Source organism: Aethalodelphis obliquidens, unplaced genomic scaffold, assembly GCF_003676395.1.
Source record: "Aethalodelphis obliquidens isolate GAN/ISIS:26980383/991018 unplaced genomic scaffold, ASM367639v1 scaffold25, whole genome shotgun sequence".
Taxonomy (NCBI): Eukaryota; Metazoa; Chordata; class Mammalia; order Artiodactyla; family Delphinidae; genus Aethalodelphis; species Aethalodelphis obliquidens.
Window position 1 is genome coordinate 10,473,113 of NW_020837969.1, and position 19,276 is coordinate 10,492,388.

The 19,276-nt window shown below is 54.2% G+C and overlaps 1 protein-coding gene across 5 annotated transcripts in view; it reads right to left on the bottom strand.

The window, feature by feature from the left end:
* Positions 1-19,276, bottom strand: part of ARHGEF10 (Rho guanine nucleotide exchange factor 10) — an 88,269-nt gene that overhangs the window by 32,768 nt on the left and 36,225 nt on the right. For 4 of the 5 annotated variants that reach the window (XM_027122546.1, XM_027122548.1, XM_027122544.1 and 1 more), the window contains 9 exons: positions 18,955-19,069; positions 15,842-15,948; positions 11,889-11,966; positions 11,275-11,454; positions 9,413-9,529; positions 7,586-7,678; positions 4,591-4,761; positions 2,959-3,104; positions 1,923-2,104 (listed from right to left, as the gene is read on the bottom strand). In XM_027122546.1, coding sequence (XP_026978347.1) covers positions 1,923-2,104; positions 2,959-3,104; positions 4,591-4,761; positions 7,586-7,678; positions 9,413-9,529; positions 11,275-11,454; positions 11,889-11,966; positions 15,842-15,948; positions 18,955-19,069 — 1,189 coding nt within the window. The remainder of the gene's footprint in view (positions 1-1,922; positions 2,105-2,958; positions 3,105-4,590; positions 4,762-7,585; positions 7,679-9,412; positions 9,530-11,274; positions 11,455-11,888; positions 11,967-15,841; positions 15,949-18,954; positions 19,070-19,276) is intronic. The other variant, XM_027122547.1, reaches the window with a different exon arrangement.

The following is a 19,276-nucleotide window of genomic DNA, read 5'->3' on the forward strand; positions in this document are numbered from 1 at the left end:
TAGGGCCATAGCTGACAGGAGCTCGAGACAGATAACATCTAGGGCCATAGCTGACAGGAGCGCGAGATAACATCTAGGGCCATAGCTGACAGGAGCTCGAGACAGATAACATCTAGGGCCATAGCTGACAGGAGCTCGAGATAACATCTAGGGCCATAGCTGACAGGAGCTCGAGATAACGTCTAGGGCTCAAATGCAGCAGGAAACAGTCCAGGTTCTTTCTCGCGTGTAATATTTTACAAATTAAGTCATCCTGCTTTCTGCTTTTCGATACTGCTGACTTGAATCTTATTCTAAGTTGGCTCAGTACGAACCATAAATTAGAAGTTGAACGTGAGAACGCAGTGTTCCCTGTAACACAGCATCTACTTCATGGAGCGCAGGCATCCTTGGAGATCTGAACACAATGAGGCAATCTTGATCACAAATCCACCTTGGGATTGCGTCCATTGTAATACACACAAAGGCATTATTTTTGTTCACAAAACCAAGACGTAAATAGGATTTGCTATACTTCCAAGTAATTTAAACGGATTTTTAAGAACATTTAACACACAAAATCTTCACATTGCTCTAAGTAAAATTTTAATCAATCAAGTCAACTGGGAGACCGCTTCTCCCTCCCGCCCTTTCCCACTCTGTCCCCCTCCCAAAACCACTCCTCAGCTGGTCCCTCCTTACAAAAGTCTGTGATACAGTTTGGCATTTCGATTGTTAGTTGAGACGGTATGCATGTTATTTAAACAGGAGCATGATTTTTTCATCAGCAATTCAGGAGTTTAGGAGCACATGCTCAAGGAACTAGCATCCCAAGCAGACCACCAAACCGCAAGACTGTTAACATCAGGCGAAGAAGAAGAACAAACGATAAAAGAGACGCCCCATCAGATGGGACCCAACAGTCACCGTGACCTGTTCCTGTAAACCCAAATGAACGTGCATGTTCGCTCAGAAAAGCTGCATCTTTCAAAAGCAGCCTCCTTCTGACCGTGTCAGAAACACCACAGTCTAAAAGGTCGCGGAACACAGGCTCCGGACGCGCAGGCTCAGCGGCCATGGCTCACGGGCCCAGCCGCTCCACGGCACGTGGGATCTTCCCGGACTGGGGCACGAACCCGCGTCCCCTGCATCGGCAGGTGGACTCTCAACCACTGCGCCACCAGGGAAGCCCTGACACACTTATTTTTAGTATTATAAATTTAAACATAAAGGCTCATTTTATATATAAAACAATTTATGGGAAGTTCCCATTCACTGTACTCTAAGTGCTCCACAACTCAGGGGCCAAGGCCAGTCAGTGAGTAAATTTAGCCAGGCTTTACTTGGATAAAAACAAAGCAAAACAAAAAGAAAACAGAAGAAGAAAGTAATGATTATGACACCAAGTTCAAGATCTAGAATCTTCAGACCGTTTAGTAACAATAAGTGTATTATAAGACTGTTGGGCAAGCGCCGGGACCCTCTTCCCCCGATTCTCTGTGAAAGGCACAGGCGGGCACCACCTCCATGGAGACCGAAGGGGAAGGGGTGGCAGAGCTGAGACCACCACCCAGGCCCACGCTCTCTGGGACCTTCTCTGCATCCACTCAATGCACCCTCCGGAGAGAGCAGGGCCCCCGCCGCAGCTGCTGGCGGGAAGCGCAGGACAGGACGCGAACCAGGAAGATGGAATGCATCCCAAGGGCAGGGCCCCCACCCCCGGACCCCGACGGGGACAGGCTCAGAGAGGAGCCTCCCGGCTGGCACGTGTGTCCACGTGCGCCAGCCAATGTTCATAAGCACAGGCTCTAGGACCGTGTCACCCGACAGATTTACCGTCTTAACCAGGTCTCCTGACACGGTGAGGGGCTGAGGACCGAGCAGGTTACATCAGAGCCATGGCGGCCCCAGACCTGCAAGCGCGTCCCAGACGCATCACTCACTTGGCTTGGCGCCGGCCACCACTGCCAGGCTCTCGGGCGCGGGCACCACGGGACCCCTGCCATTCTCCCCCGCGCCCTCGCCGCCGCCGTATTCTATCACTTCCACGTGCCCGAGAGGGACGCTCCACTTCAACAAATACCTCTGGCCGGTCGATGTCAGGGCACCGCTGTCATGGGAGGTGCTGCAAGGGGCAGAAACCCTCGTGTCAGGCACAGCCAAGGAGTCAGTCACGGGACGCCTCGTCCCTTGGAGACTCAAGAGAGACGCCTCTGAACTGCGGGCTTGGGTGCTTCTGGCGTTCCCACCAGGACTGACCACGCGGTTCCACAGTGGGTTTTCAGAGAGTATAAATATACCCAATTTTTTTTCTTTCTTTTTTTTTTTTTTTTGTGGTACGCGGGCCTCTCACTGTTGTGGCCTCTCCCGTTGCGGAGCACAGGCTCCGGACACGCAGACCCAGCGGCCATGGCTCACAGGCCCAGCCGCTCTGCGGCATGTGGGATCTTCCCGGACCGGGGCATGAACCCGTGTCCCCTGCACCGGCAGGCGGACTCTCAACCACTGCGCCACCAGGGAAGCCCAATATACCCAAATTTTATAAGAAAAACCATCAAAAACATATTTATAGAGAAGCAACTAATGAGAAAGGATTTGAACGATGATACGGACAGGAACCATAGCTGATTCAGGATGGCTAGAAACGGAGTTCGGTTCAGTTTCCAGCTCTGACATCTGCCTGATGTTTACAGAGAAAACCCACCCACGCGCCCCTCAGCTCCACCAGCAGTGAGTCGGGGACCCTCCCTGGACCCATGCAAGTCACAGGATGAGAGGCTGAGTTCTGCATACACATCTGTCCAGAGTGAAGGGGAAGCGAAGGCATCCGCTCACCGAGACACAGACCGCCTGTGACCACAGAGCTCCCCGCAGGGCCATGCATCTTACTGGACGCTGACCTACTGGGCACTGACCTACTGGGTACTGACCTGCCAGGCGCTGACCTACTGGGTGCTGACCTGCCGGGCGCTGACCTACCGGGCGCTGACCGTGGCGCACATGAGCACGTCATTCAGCATGAAGAGCCGGCGCTCCTTGGTTTTCACGATCTCCCCCCGGTCGTTGTAGACGGTTTCTACCACGTCGTCGGAGCGGACGAGGTAGCGACTCCCGCTGCTGAGAAGCTGGACGTTCAAAGACCACCGAGAAAAAGAAGAACAATGAGAATGAAGCCTGGCAAAATACATGCGCAGACAACATCAAGGTTTTATAGATTCTTTCTTCTCTACAGATAATCCTTATATTCCCAATCACACTTCGTGCATGTACGGTATAGAGTTCAAAAAGTGGCTTTTTTTTTAAGGAATCTACACAGTGGTGGGGATCTAACTTCCTTACGTGAGCAGTTTCTCTAGCTATGAGATGCTCACGCAGCCACGAGGGCTCCGCTGGTTTTCACCTGTCACCCCATGTGCTCTCTCTCTTTCAGTGACTCCTCGGAATACACGCTCCGATCCTTACAGACGGTCGCCCCAACCTTTCTGTTACTTAGGACGCCGTATCAACCGGGAACGTCTGGGATCTTACTTTTCCCAAGGACAGCAAACTGAAGAAAACCTCCTGACTGCTCATGGTTTGCCACGTTTTACTTCTCTGGGCCAAACAAAGGACTCTTGGTTCTCTGGAAAGAGGCTTCATATTTACTAGTAAAGTGACATAGGTCATACAGAATTTATTTTAGCCGTTCAGCCCAGAAGGAAATCCGGAGTCCTTGGCCCAGACGTCCACACTGGCCGGCCGACCTCACGGGGGTGAGGCTGCAACCTCACCAGCGCAACGGTAAGCAATGCGTCACCTCTGAGGGCCCTCGGACTGTCGGGGGTTCCCAGACATTCGGGTACCATAGGGAAGCAGGATTTTAAACAACATGGGCCACCTCGAGAATATCAGCGAAGGGAATTTTCTGCCTGTAAAAATTCCTGGACAAATCCTGTGGAGAATCAGGGAAAACCGAAGCTTAAAACATATGACAATAAAGTTCTTGTAGTTACATCACTGGATGTCAGTATCCAGTAGGAAAGTACCCCTGCTGACAAAACAGAATTATTTAACACGGCTCATATCCATTAACCTCTTCCTGTGGACTAGAGCTTCAGATAAAAACGGCAAAGCCTGTGTGAAACTGGATTATGGTGGCAGGAAGATGGCTTTGTAAATATGAAGCTGAAGTACAGCTGTGCTGAGGTACTGCTTTCATGCTGTGTTCTGCGTCCCTTCTTCATGACAAATACAGCCCAGTCCACGCACCGTGGATACAAGTAAGAATGCACGTGAGTATCTATGCTTCAAGTAGGACTGGGATGAAACACTGCATTGTGAGAGTAAAATTCGGCTAAAAGAGTGGCTCTTAACCTTTTCGGGGTCCTGGGTCCATGTGAGGACCTAGTCAATCTGCGAGCCCCTTTCCTGAGAAAATGCACAGACTACGAAGGCTCTGTGCACACTGTGCAGCGTTCGTGACCCCAAGGCTCGCCACGGACCCTCAGTCAAGAACTCTGGGCCAAGGGACTGGCCGAGAGGTTCCAGGAGGTTAGTGATAAGTGGCTCAGAGGGCGAAGGCTCATTAGCACGAAGCAGGGCAGCCTCAGCACAGAGGGGAAAACTCCCCACCTTGTTCAGGTACCGCTCGTTTATGGCTTTTGCGATCTGTTTGATTTCGCAGCGTTGATCAGCGTCCCTCTTCCTCTCGTTTAATTTCTCCGCCAGCGTCTCGAGCTCCGTCAGCGCCATCTGGAGGGGCAGCCGGTCAGGGTGTCCTCGGGGCGTGTTCTTCAGCATGTCCTTGAGGAGGAACAAGGCAGAGGGGAGGCGGACGTGTGATGCGGGGGTGGGAGCAGCGGGCGGTCACCGCGCACCCCCGCCGACAGCATCCCGCGACTCTGGCAGCCGGAGGCTGGCCCTGGCATCCGCTGCTTCTGGGGAATAAAGTAAGCCCTGGGAAAGGGTAACAAACTCAGTGAGTCACAATCTGGCTGAACGTTCAAAGCTCCTTTTGCAAAAACAAAACTGCCTTATTCAACGGGGATGGGAATGGAAACAAGACACCATTTTCCAGGAAGGGACCCATCCCTACTGCGAGCTCGCCAGGACCTCAGAAATCTCTGCTCTCTGGTAACGGTCAGGCTGCTGTTCTCAGCGTGAGCCAGACCAGTGGACCCACAGACGGCCGGAGTCCCCTTCCCGCTGGTGGGTCTGCGTCCGGAGCGCCCAGCTCTGAGCCGTTGGTTCCGGCGGAGCGCGGCGGCCCTGCAGGAGCACAGCACAGGCACCAACAGCACCGCGAGCGTGGTGAGAGCCAACTCCAGGCTCTGAGTCAACTTTCGAGGGGGACGTCTACGCGCCGGGTGCAGTCACCTTGCCGGCTTCGCAGAGGAGGGCGAGCCAGACCGAGGCCTCCCTGCCCGGGCCACCCGGCCCACCCGCCCCCGGGAGCTTCAGCAGCCCTGTCTTTTTAAGCTTCCTGTTCTCTTCGGTCTGGAAAGAACTCGCCTAACGATCGCATGTTCCCCGTCTGAATGAACAACACACACTGCTCCACGCGATGGTTTCCCTGTGAGCCACGTCAAACCCTACAAGCAGAATGAATCATCTTCGCAGGAGCTCTGGTACCAGCAGCGCAGCTGGGTCGCGCCCGCCCGGATCCCAGCACCATCTGCAGAACCAGCGCCGCACGTGGACGGACAGCTGAGCGGAGGAACGGGGGGTGCGCGGCGGCTGCCAGGCTGTTACTTATTGGGGTACAATACGGGGGAGAACACGGGAGTCGGGATAAAGACAGAGCCTCCTGGGGGAGCACATGGTGGAAACCGGCAGCCCAGAAAAGCCACGGCCACAGCCTGATCCCGAGCTCTGGGGGACGGCTATAGGGTCATCGCAACTACAGGTAACAGGCCCCGAGAGCCAAGAAGGGTCAGGTGTGGTGAGACGAGGAGAGGCAGGGGAGCGGCCGGGGGTCAGAGGCACAGGCCCCTCCACGCCATCCCCCTTCGCCGCCCCCTCGGCGCACGCAGGCGCAGCAGGGCTCGGAGCTCGGCGGGAGGGAAGCACCTGCCCATCTCCCACCCCGTTCCTCTCCAGGACCAACTCCCAGGAGCATCTTACCCGCAGAGCAGGGTCCCTGCACACGGACCTGTAGGTATCTCTGAAGTACGGAAATACAGAAGTACAGACACCGCCCCTCTGACGCCGACTGCGTTCTCCTGGGAACCGGCCCTGCTCTGTCTGAGCCCCCTGCCCCTGCGAACTGCCTGTGCTCAGACCGCAGGAAGGACTGAACACCTGCCCACGGGAACCGCATTCACACAAACCTGGGACCAGCCGTCTGGGTGCTGTGCCGCCATCAGGCCGGGGTGAAGGCTGTTTCCTGCCCTGGAGGGTCGGGGGCGTGGGAGGGGACAAGCCGTACAGGAAGCTCTAAGGGACGCGGGAAGGGCCAGGCCCAGGGGCCGCGTCTGTCCACGAGGACATGTGTTTAAACCAAAGCCCTGGAGTTTATCGTAACTGGATTCGGACTTTAAGAATTCTCATCTGTTTCTGCTCAGCAAACTGAAACATTTAGAGGGAAGTAAAAATAAAAATAAAAGGAAAGAGCAAACTTCTTACAAGAACCAATTTTTAAAATTTGGAACCGTGTGACGGGCGGGCCCAGCGAGGCCTCAAGGCCTTTGACGCACCCTCCCTGTCCCTGGGGATGGTTTCACAGTTCATCTTTCATCACTTTTAATGACTAGGGGAGCCAACAAGTCACCTGATTTAACTCTAGAAACGAGCTGAGTGTTCACTGAGAAACCGGAAGAGGCGGAGGCCACTGCAGACCCTCTTCAGTAATAACCGATTCAAACGCCCTGACGCTCATCTAAGGAGGGTGAGCCGAGCCCGCAAGGCGCGCGGGTCCCAGGGCTCGGGGGCCTGACAGCACATCACACGGCAGGGCAAGGCCTTCCTGATCCGACGATGCTTTATGTCTGCACTCAAAGCCAGCTCTACTCTTTAGATCAACGCACGTACCTAACTGAGAATTCTTAGTCTAAAAAAACGTACGGTCGGAGTATCTGGGAAATCTCTCTGCGCAGCTCCCGCTCTCCAAGCAGCGGGTCGGCTCTGCGGCTGACCGGCAGCTTTCTGGGCCTGCCCCTCCCCACTGGGCACACACCTGACCCCAGAGCAGGACCCTGGACATCTTGTGTCTACCTGCCTGGTGACCAGCCTGCCTCCCCCAGGGCACGAGCGCGTGTGGTTAATGAAAACTCACTCGGCTTTGCCCCCGTTCAGGTCCCTGGCCCGGGGCCCCTACAACCCTCGGAATTTCCTGAGGGATGGGGGGAGGGGCATGTGGTGTTCATAACAAGTCCCTCTCACCCCCCCAGAGTCTATGCTGACGAGGGGGGGTCCCGACGGGCCCAGGAGAGGAGCTCAGCACGGGTGGGGGCCAGAGGGACCGGCAGCTGCAGGCTGGGGTCTCGCCGCCCCTGGCCCTGCCCTGATGTAAGCGACCTGGGAGCGGGGGCAGCTGAGAGCCTGCCGTCTCCACGAGGAGACGCTTGGACACGGAGGGACGGACGACGGCACGACGGGACCACTGGCCGGATCGCGCAGGAGGCCTCACCTGGAGCAGGAGGATGAACTGCGGGAACCTCTGGATGGGCTTCATCATCAGGCTGTGCAGCGTGACGCGGTCGGGGCTGGCCTCCTGGCACTGCTGCGGGCGACAAAGGGCCGGCACTCGCGGCTCCCGCCTGGACGCCGCCCCGGGGGGAGCTCGCCCCTGCTCCCCTCTACGGAGAGGCTGCCTCCAAACCTGCTCCAAACACCTTCTACACCTCACACACCGCCAGTGCACGCTGACGTCATTCAGGCTGCGGCGAGCCCTGGCTGGTTTCTGAACTGAAAGCTTCAATATTTTTCTTTGATGTTTTAAGAGCCATTTATGAGCTGATTTCAATACTCTAAGAGTCAAACTAGTTTCTAAGATTCTACAATCACAACAAAGTGCAGCTACAAAAAAAAAAAAAAGAAGAAAGAAGAAGAAAGTGACAGAATCCCAAGTTGGAGTAGCACGGGCCCCTAAAGGCCCCTGCCCTGCCCCTGGGGCACAGTCCCTGCGGCTGCCGCGGCGTGTCCTGCATTGGGACAAACCTCCCCACTTCAGCCCTCGCTCTGCCGTGGAGATTCGGGGTGTGGCTGAGGCGTGTCCGTGTCCTGGCAAGTCTCCCCAAGGGAGGCCGGGGGGGGGAGGGAGTCCAGGGCCAGGCGCCCCCTTCCCTCCGCAGGGGAGGCTTCTCTGGCAGGAGGGGACACCCCAGGCTGACCATTTACAAACTGGGGAGGAGTCCCCAGCTCTCTCCAGCTGAGGGGCCACGCGGTGCGGAGCCCAGAGCCCGGCTTGACCTCGTGGACACCAGGCGCCTGGGGTAGGACAGGGGACTGGATGGCCTGCCTTCCTAGGCCGCCGGGGGCTGGCGGCCTGACGGTGGGGCTGCGGTGGCCTCCTGTCAGCTACTGTCGGCACCAGCAGGACCACAACAAACTCCTCAGAAAAAGTATACTTTAGGTCGTCCCGTGTTTCCTTTCTCCTGCTGTGACAGGGGAAGGCCAGAGCGCCAACTGCAGCTTTCCAGAGTGGGGTCGATCTAAGGACGGGCCACCTCCACCCGGGTCCTGCCTCAGTGGGAACCACCATATCACATGAGAGGGAGGGGGTATAGCTCAGCCTAAATAAGCCTTCACCCTGGGCGAGGACACCCCCCAGGGTTCACTGTGCAGGTGGCAGAACCTTCCAAGAACACAGTTCACGTAACAGGAACAGGCTTTGGTCCCAGGTCATAATGCAAACTGGAGCCTCAGGCAGATGAGACTCCGGCCCCGGCCCGGCCCCTGGACTCAGTATCTGAAGGGGAACTTTATCCTGGTTCCACGGGCAGAGAGCCCTCTGGGCATGTTTACGTCCCAGCCTCGCTGATTCAATGTCACCCATCGACACCCGATGTCAGAGGAGGAGCGGACCATGCAGCCCCCCTACCCACCGCGGGGGCTCATCTTTAGGGGGTCTGCTCACTGCCTGACCCAAAGAAGCCACGGAGCCCCCGACCGACTCCAAAGCCCCCTTCTGTTACTCCTAACGCTGTGCTGAGCAACAGCTGGCCACTTGGTTCGGGGTCTGATCTCCACTTTCTGACCCCTCCCGTCTATCCACATATGTCTAAGGATGTGCAAATGAAGGTTATTTTCAAAGAGCTATGCTGTCACTAAAAACTTCATCATCCTTTCCAGCCCTGATCCAACACCCAGGGTCCTGTTGCTGCTAAAACCTTTACAATAAATAACATGATACATTTAGAGGGAAGGTTTGGTGAAATTTCACTACAAAGTATCTTGACATCAAAGCTGTTATCAGAGGGTGATGAAACACAAAAAACATTTTAAAAGTGCCTACCTTTAAAAATTCAAGAAAAGCAGGTTTTGTAGCACACGTTTTCTTAAGGATTGCCACAGCTGCGCTAAAATTATTCACATATTCACTGTAAGCATCCAGCACCATGGACTTAGAGAACTGCAATACAAGAGGAAATTAAGAAATGTCAGTAATGCAGAATCCAACGGCTTCCTCTCCAAGCTCACAATGAAAGGCCGGAACCCGTGCTAACGATAACCGCTCGGTCACTGTGATGTTTTCATAGGATAAACTTCATTATGACTGTGTGTGATCATTGTTTTCTTAAGCAGACTTGCTAGGGTTTTTTCAATGGCTGGTTGATCTTAGTTGCCAATGCTCTTGAAGGCTGCCCTGCTCAAAACTGTGGCAAGTTTGGGTTTCAGTTAAGAAATGTTCCTGACTACAGTCTACAGTCGTATAAAGATGGTGTTTACAGACATCCTCTTTTAAATTCCTGCTGACTGGCATTTTGTGGATTTCACCTCCAGGACAGAATGTCCTGCACCTCAGCATGTGGAGGGCCCAGCATCCTGACCTAACCATCCCCTTGAGATGCTCAGGGGAGGACAGCTGACCACACCTGTTTCCCCAGGCTGAGGGGCAACGCCACATAAGTCCACTGCCCAATTTTCCCAAAAGCGCAAAGGTTTCCAGAGGCAGAGACATTGGCCTCACTCCCTTTTATGCTTCTAAGATCCCACATATTCTTGAGGACAGACAGCGAGTCCCATAAGTAGATGTGGGGCCACTTAGAGAAGAAATGCTTTCATCTAAATTATATATTTTTTAAAAAGATTTTCTTCTACATTAAAAAAATGTTCCCAAGGTAAACATTTTAAGAAGGACGGACTAAGAGTTGAAACTAATATATAAAATAGGCAGAAATGCAATAAAAAAGTAAATGTCCAATATCTCTTTTTTGTTTTTCATAAAGATCACTGAAGGGGGTTATGCAAATTCATTTTAGTAAGAACTCTCTTTCCACATTACGTTCAAAGCATACTTTATATACCTCGTTAAGCACACGCACAGAATATATAGAAACAAGGTTTCACGTATCACATTACAGCACTCCTCTAAGTATACGGACACTTAAAATTCTTTCAAATCGCTTCTCGGCCTTTTGGCTAAGATCAAGTGTAAAATTCTTTCAAGCTCTTGTCTCTTGACAGTGCTGTCCTCAATCAACTTCAGAATCCCTCTGCTACCTCTAGATAGAAAACTAGCCAGTCCGCAGTGTGGACGATTCACAAACGGGCCGAAGATAAATGGCTCGTAGCCAACCCAGCGCTGGAGCTCAGGGCTGCGGCGGCTCCTGCTGGGAAAGGTCAGCGCAGCTGTGGGACCAGCTCGCGTCCCCTCGCGTCCTGTGTCACCGCGGGGCCCGGAGGCTGCGCCCGCACAACGGGACACCAGGTCAGGGAGCACAAGGCTGAGGGAAACAGGTGGGTATCTTTCCACAAGGCGGTTCCCAGGAGGGGTGAGACCCTGTGAGGGCTTAACGCCGACAACCCCACAAAACCGTTCACAAGCAGGGCCCTGACTCGGCGACGAAACCATCATCAAGTTGCCTGTGATGCCTCCCAAGCTGGACGGTGTGTAGTCTGAAGTGTTCCAGGGGCAGCTCCACCGGAGCCTCTGGACGTTTCTCTCTACATCCTTCCCCTGGGCGCACACGCGTGCTCAGCTTCCCGACCTCAGACCAGCCCCCGCAGAGAGCTCCGCAGGGTCGGCCGGGGCGCTGTGGGGTGCCGCTGGGCTCAGGCCGGCAGGACACCCACCCTGAGGCATCCGTGGGAGAAGGGAGGGGCCCTGAGCCCAGGGGAGCCCCGCAGACCCTCTGGGCACGCCGGCTCGGTTACCGAGGCCACGAAGACGTCTCCGATCATCTCCACCGAGTCCCACTCGGCCACGCGGCTGGCCAGAGCGATCTGGAACATGCAGTGGCACTGCAGGACCTCCTTGACCCGGTAGAAGACCGTCTTCAGCTTCCTCTCGCTCAGGATCTTGGGCTCCATCTCAGACAGCGGCTTCTCGTATTGCTGAGGCAGAAACGCACAAGGACGGCCCAGGCTTTTCTCAGGGTTCATGAAAGAACGCGGAGAAACTCACCTGTGCAGCTACGTTTGTGCCCAAACAGACCAGGCGACCTTTTTTTTTTTTTTTTTTTTGCGGTATGCGGGCCTCCCACCATTGCGGCCCCACCCATTGCGGAGCACAGGCTCCGGACACGCAGGCCCAGCGGCACAGCCACTCAGCGGCATGTGGGATCCTCCCAGACCGGGGCACGAACCCGCGTCCCCTGCATCGGCAGGCGGACTCCCAACCACCGTGCCGCCAGGGAAGCCCTAGGCGACCTTTGATGTCAATACACAGACACAATTCTCAGATTCTTTTAAGAATTTTGCCAATTTGAGTATTTTATAATTCATAGGTTCAGGAAACATATCCATTATACAATGTGGCGTTTAGATACCTCCAGAATCCTCTTGAGGGCATCCACGTAGCTCTTCTCACTGTCGACAACCGAACCCAGAATGTATCTTCTTACGACCTGTTGAGAATTTGAAAAGACAACAGTCAAAACCTGCCTCAGAAAACACAACAGATAAATGTGACTTCTGTTGAGGCTTGTGGACAAAAAAGTTTTTTGTTTTCAAGACAGTACATGAATGAAAACTCCCAAGGCCTTAAAATATATTAGTGCATTAACTACCTACCATGATGGGCACAAAACGTTGGTTCCCCATCACTACAATTCTGTTATTTGTAAACCTCAAATTATAAACCACAACTACAGTAACACAATTAAATCACGGCATTAACAACAATTTCATTCACTCATCCAACAATAATGAACTGAATTAACGGGTTGTATTTTATCTGCCAAGCATGGAATTACATGGTATTTCATGTATACATTAAACATAGAAAAAAAACCCTTCCAGTCTTGACTCAAAGAATGCTATTACCAACACATCTAAAATCATTATTCCAAAGTTTTTTTTTTAAAAAAAACAACTTTTGGAAGGTGGAGGTACAGTTTTGTTTTGTTTTGAGGCCATTAGAAGCCTACAAGGCTAGGAACGCAGAGAGTAAATTACCAACGTCAATTCCAGGTGCAAAAACTCCTCCAGACCTGAGATGCCTGCATTTCAAACAGTGACATCACTTTGGGATTTGTTTTCATGACTAGAGGACACGCAAGCACAAGTTTCTGGCTGTAAGATGCCTGTTTAAGGCCAATGACGACACTGGGCACTTTTGTCCAGTTTACACACCATTCGCAAAGTTGTTTTTGCCAATAAATGGCAAGTGGAGCATAGAAAGGACAAGGCTGCTCCTAACCCCACCCCCGGCAGCCCCATCCCAGGAGCCGCGACGCCACCTGGCGGCAGAAGGCACATCCTCGGGGCGCGCCTCTTGTCAAGTCACCGACATCCACAAGGGAGCGACTCCTCTCCTTACAGAAGGGCGGCTCCTTCACAAAACGAAGGCAAAAAGCAACCTTCAAGGACACTTAAGGAAGAAAGTGATGTGTGTAAAAGGCAGATGAGTCTGGAATTAAAGCACAAGCACACGCGGCCACAGCGATGACCCCTCCCTCTGAAACGAGGGTGGCACCCCACGACCCAGACACCCCCAAACTGCGGATGGTCAAATGTGGACCAGCCTTCTCCCAAAATTCAGATTCCCACACACTGTCTCAACTCTGGGGTCAGGATATTTCAGGATTTGGGCGGGGGGGTCTCACCTAGGAATTAAATATGTTTTTTTAAGTCCTGAGATGACACTAATGTATCAGGTCAAAGGACCTGGAACTGGTGTTACTGAAAAATACAAAATAAAACCCCCAATCTCCCCCAGATCCCAGGGCTCCCGCAGGTCGGGTCAGCCCCTCAGTTAAACTCAGTGCGTGGACAGCACAGCCAACACGGGTCCTCAGGCCTCAGGCTTCCCGGGACCCTGACCCCGAGGCTGCAGGGAGACCTCAGCCCTGGACTGAGATCCTACGAGGCCACGGGGACCCGCGGGAGATGTGCCTGGGCCAGGAGGTGATTAGAGCAATGGAGGAGAAGGAGGGTGTAAAGGGGGGAGGGGAGAGGGGGAGGGGGAGAGAGGAAGAGGATAAGGAGGGGGTAAAGGGGAGGGGAGGGGAGGGGTAAAGGGGAGGGGCGGAGACGAGGAGGAGGAGGAGGAGGAGGAGGAGGACAGCAGCCCCTCCCTATGCCTGGACCCTGGATCAGAGGCCGGACGGCAGAGGATGCTGGCCTCATCCTTCAGCTTCGGTGCCACCTTTCAAGTAAATGACAACCCAGGAAGTAAAGGCTTTCCTCCCACCAAACTGGGCATGTAAAGAACGCTTCACATGCAGCATTCTTCCTGACAGATACGTTACCTTATTTCAACTTTGGAAGAAAAAATTCAAAGAGCACTGACGTCGGGTTTAATCCTTTAACGGAAAACTCCCCAGAGAACAAGCAGTAACCAGTGGGGAAAGCAACCTCTGTGAACCGGGGGGTAAGAAGGGAGCCTGCGGGGAGCAGCGCAGAAACCGAAACACAGACCCTCTCTGGCCGCCGTGCGCCTGGCGTGGCGCCTGCAGCCGAGGGCCACCACACGCGCCGCGTCACTGTCCTGTGGGGCCACGAGGAAGACACCACAGACGCCATGTCCCCGTTTCAAGGGAAGGAGGACGGCGCTGGCGGAACAAGTGAGCGGCCTGGCGGGAGCTTCCCCTGCCCCAGTGCGGGGCCCGGGGTGGGAACTGGGCCGGGGTGGGGGGGCGCCTACAGAGGTGCCCTTTCTGCACCAGGGACCCGTCCTCGTTGTCACCACCCGGCCCTCCGGGGGACAAAACTGACTGGCAGGTGTGTGTGTCTGCTGAGATCCTGCGGGCTCGAAACTCCCTTGTCCCCCGTCCCCTGGCCGACCCGCAGGCCCTGCTGTCGCCAAGCCTCGGCCTGGCCAGGGACGCCCCGCACCTACATGCGTCTGCACGGCGGCCACAGTCCCTCCCCCGCGGGCCCCCCATGGGGAGGCTCCGCGGGCCTCCCAACCACGTGACCCCCACAACGTCCCGGAAGGGGACCCAAGTCCTGGAGCCCCAGGGGAGGCCTCCCAGAAACATCGAGAGTATTTCTGAGCAATCAGTGCCCTTTCTCAGACTCGTGAGGCTAAAATGAGGTGGGTGAGCCAGGAACTTGGGCAGCGAGCAGGGGGGCAGCGAAGAGCAGCCTCTCTGCTCCTGCAAAAACCGTCAACACGTCGCTGCCAGCAACGCGGCCACATTTCAACCCCAGGAGCACGAGGGAGCTGAGGACGCGGGGTCCAGGGGGGCACCGGACCCGGACACGCCCGTCGCCCAATGCCACCTGACCACAAGGCCCCTCTGGGCCTGGGTGTCCTCCTGTGAATGTGCTCCACAGGGGGCATGCAAGGATGAGGGGGGTGACCTTTACACCTGCCTGACGTGTCCCCTCCTGAGCACACGAGCCCGGCCTCTCACAGCCCAGCACCCACACACCAGACACTTCACTAGCACCTTCAACCCGCTCTGCTGCCCCCTGCAACCCAAACAAGAGCCAGCTTCCTCCTCCAGCCTGACCTACGGCTAACAGCCCCTCGGCAGCCTTTGCAACGCAGCTCGTCATCTTTCTTACCAGACTCTGAACCTGCCACAGAGGATTTGTATGTGGTTCTGTCTGCACACCACATCTGTGCACGCGTGTCGTGTGTATGATGCATGCATCTATCAACCACCCTGTATACCTATCACCCACCTACGTCTATCTACCTACATCATCTATTTACAACATCTGTCATCTCTCTCGGTCTCCATGACCTGCATCAGGCTGCCCACGTGGGAAAAACTCATATCACACCCCACCCGAAACCATCAACTCCTCCCCTCAGTGCCCCCAACTCTGTGGTACGCCCTTGTCTCTGACGCCCTTGTTTCCGAAGCTTTCCTTTCCTTTTACCCAAAGATAATCAAATGGAAACCACGGAATATCTTCCCTCTGCTACCTACAGTATTTTCAGAGATGAAGAAATTCATTGATATTCGGCTAACTTCGTGAGCCGCTGGAAATCTATCTTTTAATCTCAGACTCAGGTACTATGTACACACACACACACTTTACAGTCACATCTAGTCCCTCTGTGGAGATGTCCCATCAGTGTGAATGAGTATAAATGACCCTCACAAAGAATGCAGATATTCCACGCAGTTTTACAATTACACTGGGGCTGATACTCAAAATATGTAGGCTCGCTGCTGGGTTAACCCCTTCCTTGCTGGACCAGGAGAGGCCAGTGGACGAGCCCAGGTGGCTGGAATGGCTGGGAGCCTGTGCCAGCAGGTAATTCCCAGCCAGCACAGCCGTCCTGGTGTAAGCACGGGGGCATCCGCCCTGCGCATCCTACCTGCTGCTGAGACAAGCCTTCGGGCATTGGGGTGAGGACGGCTTCCGGATGCTTGCAGTCCACGTCAATGAACAAGTTCTGTTCCTCTTCAAGACAGGGTCTGTGGTCTTAAAGGAAGACAGAATGTGCTAGTTTCACACTGAAACAGGATATAACATCACAGCGCAGTCAAGCTGGCTGTCAAAGCAACACCCTGGGCAGACACCTCAGTTCTACGACTCCTTTCCGCCCAGCAATGAGTAAAGTGAAGTTTTAACAAACCCAAGAAAACATCCTTCCCCCAAGAGGAATGTGGTGTTTGTTGATATTTGAGACTTTCAATACTTGAAGTCTAACTTCAAAAAGCTGAGGTGTCATTTGAACACCTAGATGGCAGAGTAGAAATACATATTTCAATGTCTTAATCTATAACATATCAAAGTCAGAAACAAAGAAAAGCAGCTGTGAATGACTAAGAACCAACACTCGATAGTCAGGGAAAACGAAGGGAGACTTAGTAACTTCCTGGCTTTCTCCCTTTCTCACTAGAAGTCTGTAAAAAGCACAACTTCCCCAAGATCAAAAATTCTAGACCAAAATTAAATTCATTTCTAAAAACTTAGATGCAGCTACGTAATCTAAAGAATTCACAATGGGGCTTCCCTGGTGGTGCAGTGGTTGGGAGTCCGCCTGCTGATGCAGGGGACACGGGTTCGTGCCCGGGTCCAGGAAGATCCCACATGCCGCGGAGCGGCTGGGCCCGTGAGCCATGGCCGCTGAGCCTGTGCGTCCGGAGCCTGTGCTCCGCAACGGGAGAGGCCACAACAGTGAGGGGCCCGTGTACCGCAAAAAAAAAAAGAATTCACAAAACAGCTAGAAACCAGAAAAGCACAGGAAATTTTAGGTAATAGGAACCTGGAGATGATCTAATTCAAAGATACAAAACCCTAGCTGCACAGAAGAACTGTCAGAAGAGCTTTAAGGAACCTACAGTGTCTATACACCTATTGGAACGGCCAAAATCCAGAGCAGTGACTACACCAAGTGCTGGTGGGGATGCAGGATGGCGCAGACACTTCGGGAGACAGTTTAGTGCTTTCTTATAAAACTAATCATCCTCTTATCACATGACCCAGCAGTCATGCTCCTTGGTGTTCACCCAAAGGAGCCAAAAACTTATAACCACACAAAAACCTGCACACGGATGTTTATAGCAGCTGTATTCACAATCGCCAAAACTTTGAAAGCAACGAAGATGTCCTTCCGTAGGTGAGTGGATAAAATAAACTGTGGTCCATCCGGACAATGGATGTTACTCAGCTAAAAAGAAAGGAGCTACCAAGCCATGAAAAGACACGAAGGAACCTTAAATGCGCATCACTAAGTGAAAGAAGCCAATTTGAACAGACTACAGGCTGTATGGGTCCAACTAGAAAAGGTAAAACTATGGAAGCAGTAAAAGGATCAGTGGTTGCCAAGGTCTGTGGGGAGGGAAGGATGAACAGAGGATTTTTAGGGCAGTGAAACTACTCTCTATGATGCTATAATGATAGATATGTTTCCTTATTCGTTTGTCCAAACCCACAGAATGTACAACAGCAAGAGTGAGACCTGATGTGAACCATGGACTCTGGGTGATGGTGATGTGACAGTGTAGGTCCACGATTGTAACACATGGACCACTTGGTGGGGATGATGACAGTGGGGAGGGAGGCTGTGCCTGAGTGGGGCTAGGGGTTTATGGGAAATCTCTGTACTTTTCATTCAGTTTTGCCGTGAACCTAAAACTGCTCTAAAAACAAGATAGTCTTTAAAAAAACCACAACATTCCAGCGTGCGGACGTCTCCCTCAGAGGTCCACTGACGGCCTGGGGGTGGAGGCCTGGCACCGCTATTTGTAAGAGCTCCTGGTTCCCTGCTGTGAACTCCAGGGCTAAGAGCCGCGACTTTAGCCCGGGCTTCCCACCTAACAGCTCAGGAAGCTAAGGCTGCAGGGTTCAGGGGTGTGTGTAATGGGCCCCCCGCCCCCCAAACCAGGAACGATCCTGTGATACTCTAGTCACTCTCCCCCTGGAGCTGGCTTCCGGCCTGCCCCGTGCACCTGGACCCCGTTCCCTTGCGATCCTGGTCCAGGGGTCTCGGGTGGGCCCGAGTCGGCATTTCTGAGCAGCCCCCAGACTCCGGGGCCCCTAACCCCAACCTCTGCACCTGTGGGGCTCTGCCTGTGTGCCCTCCCACGAAGGGCCCCCTCTGGGGCACCTGCCCGCGGCCAGCTCCCCACCGGGGAGCACACTCTATCAAAATCCACATCCCTGTCTCAGCCCCTGACACACTGTCCATCCTACGTGAAGAGGCTGGGGGCTCCGTGAGGATCACACCTTCTTTAAAGGCCCAGGTGGCTTTACGGCCAATTACAGTCTTCCCGGGCCATTCACAGGGGAAACACGTGACCTTAACGTCCTCTCCCTGCACGGCTATCAGCAACCTGCACTGAGCCGGCACCCGCTTTGCCCATCAGAAGGTCGTAGTGGCAACACAGAAATGTGCTCCTGAAGGACCAAGTGAGAGTCAGGACGGTCATTCCGCACGTAAACCCTCAGCTGCCCGCACAGCCGGGTACCTCGTACCACACCAGCGCACAGACATGCTCAGACGCTAGAGAACCCGCGCCCAGAGCTTGCTGCCGACGTGAACACACCCAGACAGGCTCTATCTTTCTGACACACAAGCGCCACGGGCTCCTGCCCCTGAGTGAAATGTTTCACGAACCTGAGAATTCTGGAATCGTCTCACCAGCACAGAGGATCCTGAGTTCCCACTCAGAGCCCACCGTACCCAGCCTCAGCTGTGAAGGGGCAGGAAACGTGCCAGGAGCCCCGGGCACTGTGAACGCACCCCCGTGACTGTGTTCTATTATCAACGGCCCTGCTGAGAATCCAGGGGCTCTGTGGAGGGAGAGCAAGCCCCCGGGGGGACCCCCGATCACCCGACTGCTGGGAGGAGCCAGTTAAGGGGGGGGGGGGAAATCCACCCCCTGCGAGAATTCACTCAACTTCCTGCCGCCCCCCAGAGTCCTCACTGCCCCGAGCCAGCCCCAAGCCCAGGCAGCCTCCCCGAGGCCGCGCCCCGCAGACCTGCAGAGGCGAAGGACTTGGTCCTGATGAAGGAGCGGCCCCGCTTCACCACAGCCTTCGTCTTCTCCAGGCCGTCCTTGGTGCCCTCCTTGGCGGCCTTCACGAGCTTCTGCATCTGCGGGGAAGGGAGGCCGGGTGAGGCTGGGATGACTTGGCAAAACCTCCTTGTTGCTTTTACTCCATTTTAAAAGAACACTGTCAAGTAGTTTGCTCTGGAAACATCATCTGAAATTGGCTTTTTGATCTGGGAGAGCTTTCTTGGCTGTTGTGAAAGTGTGTGTGTGTGTGTGTGTGTGTGTGTGTGTGTGTGTGTGTGTGTGTG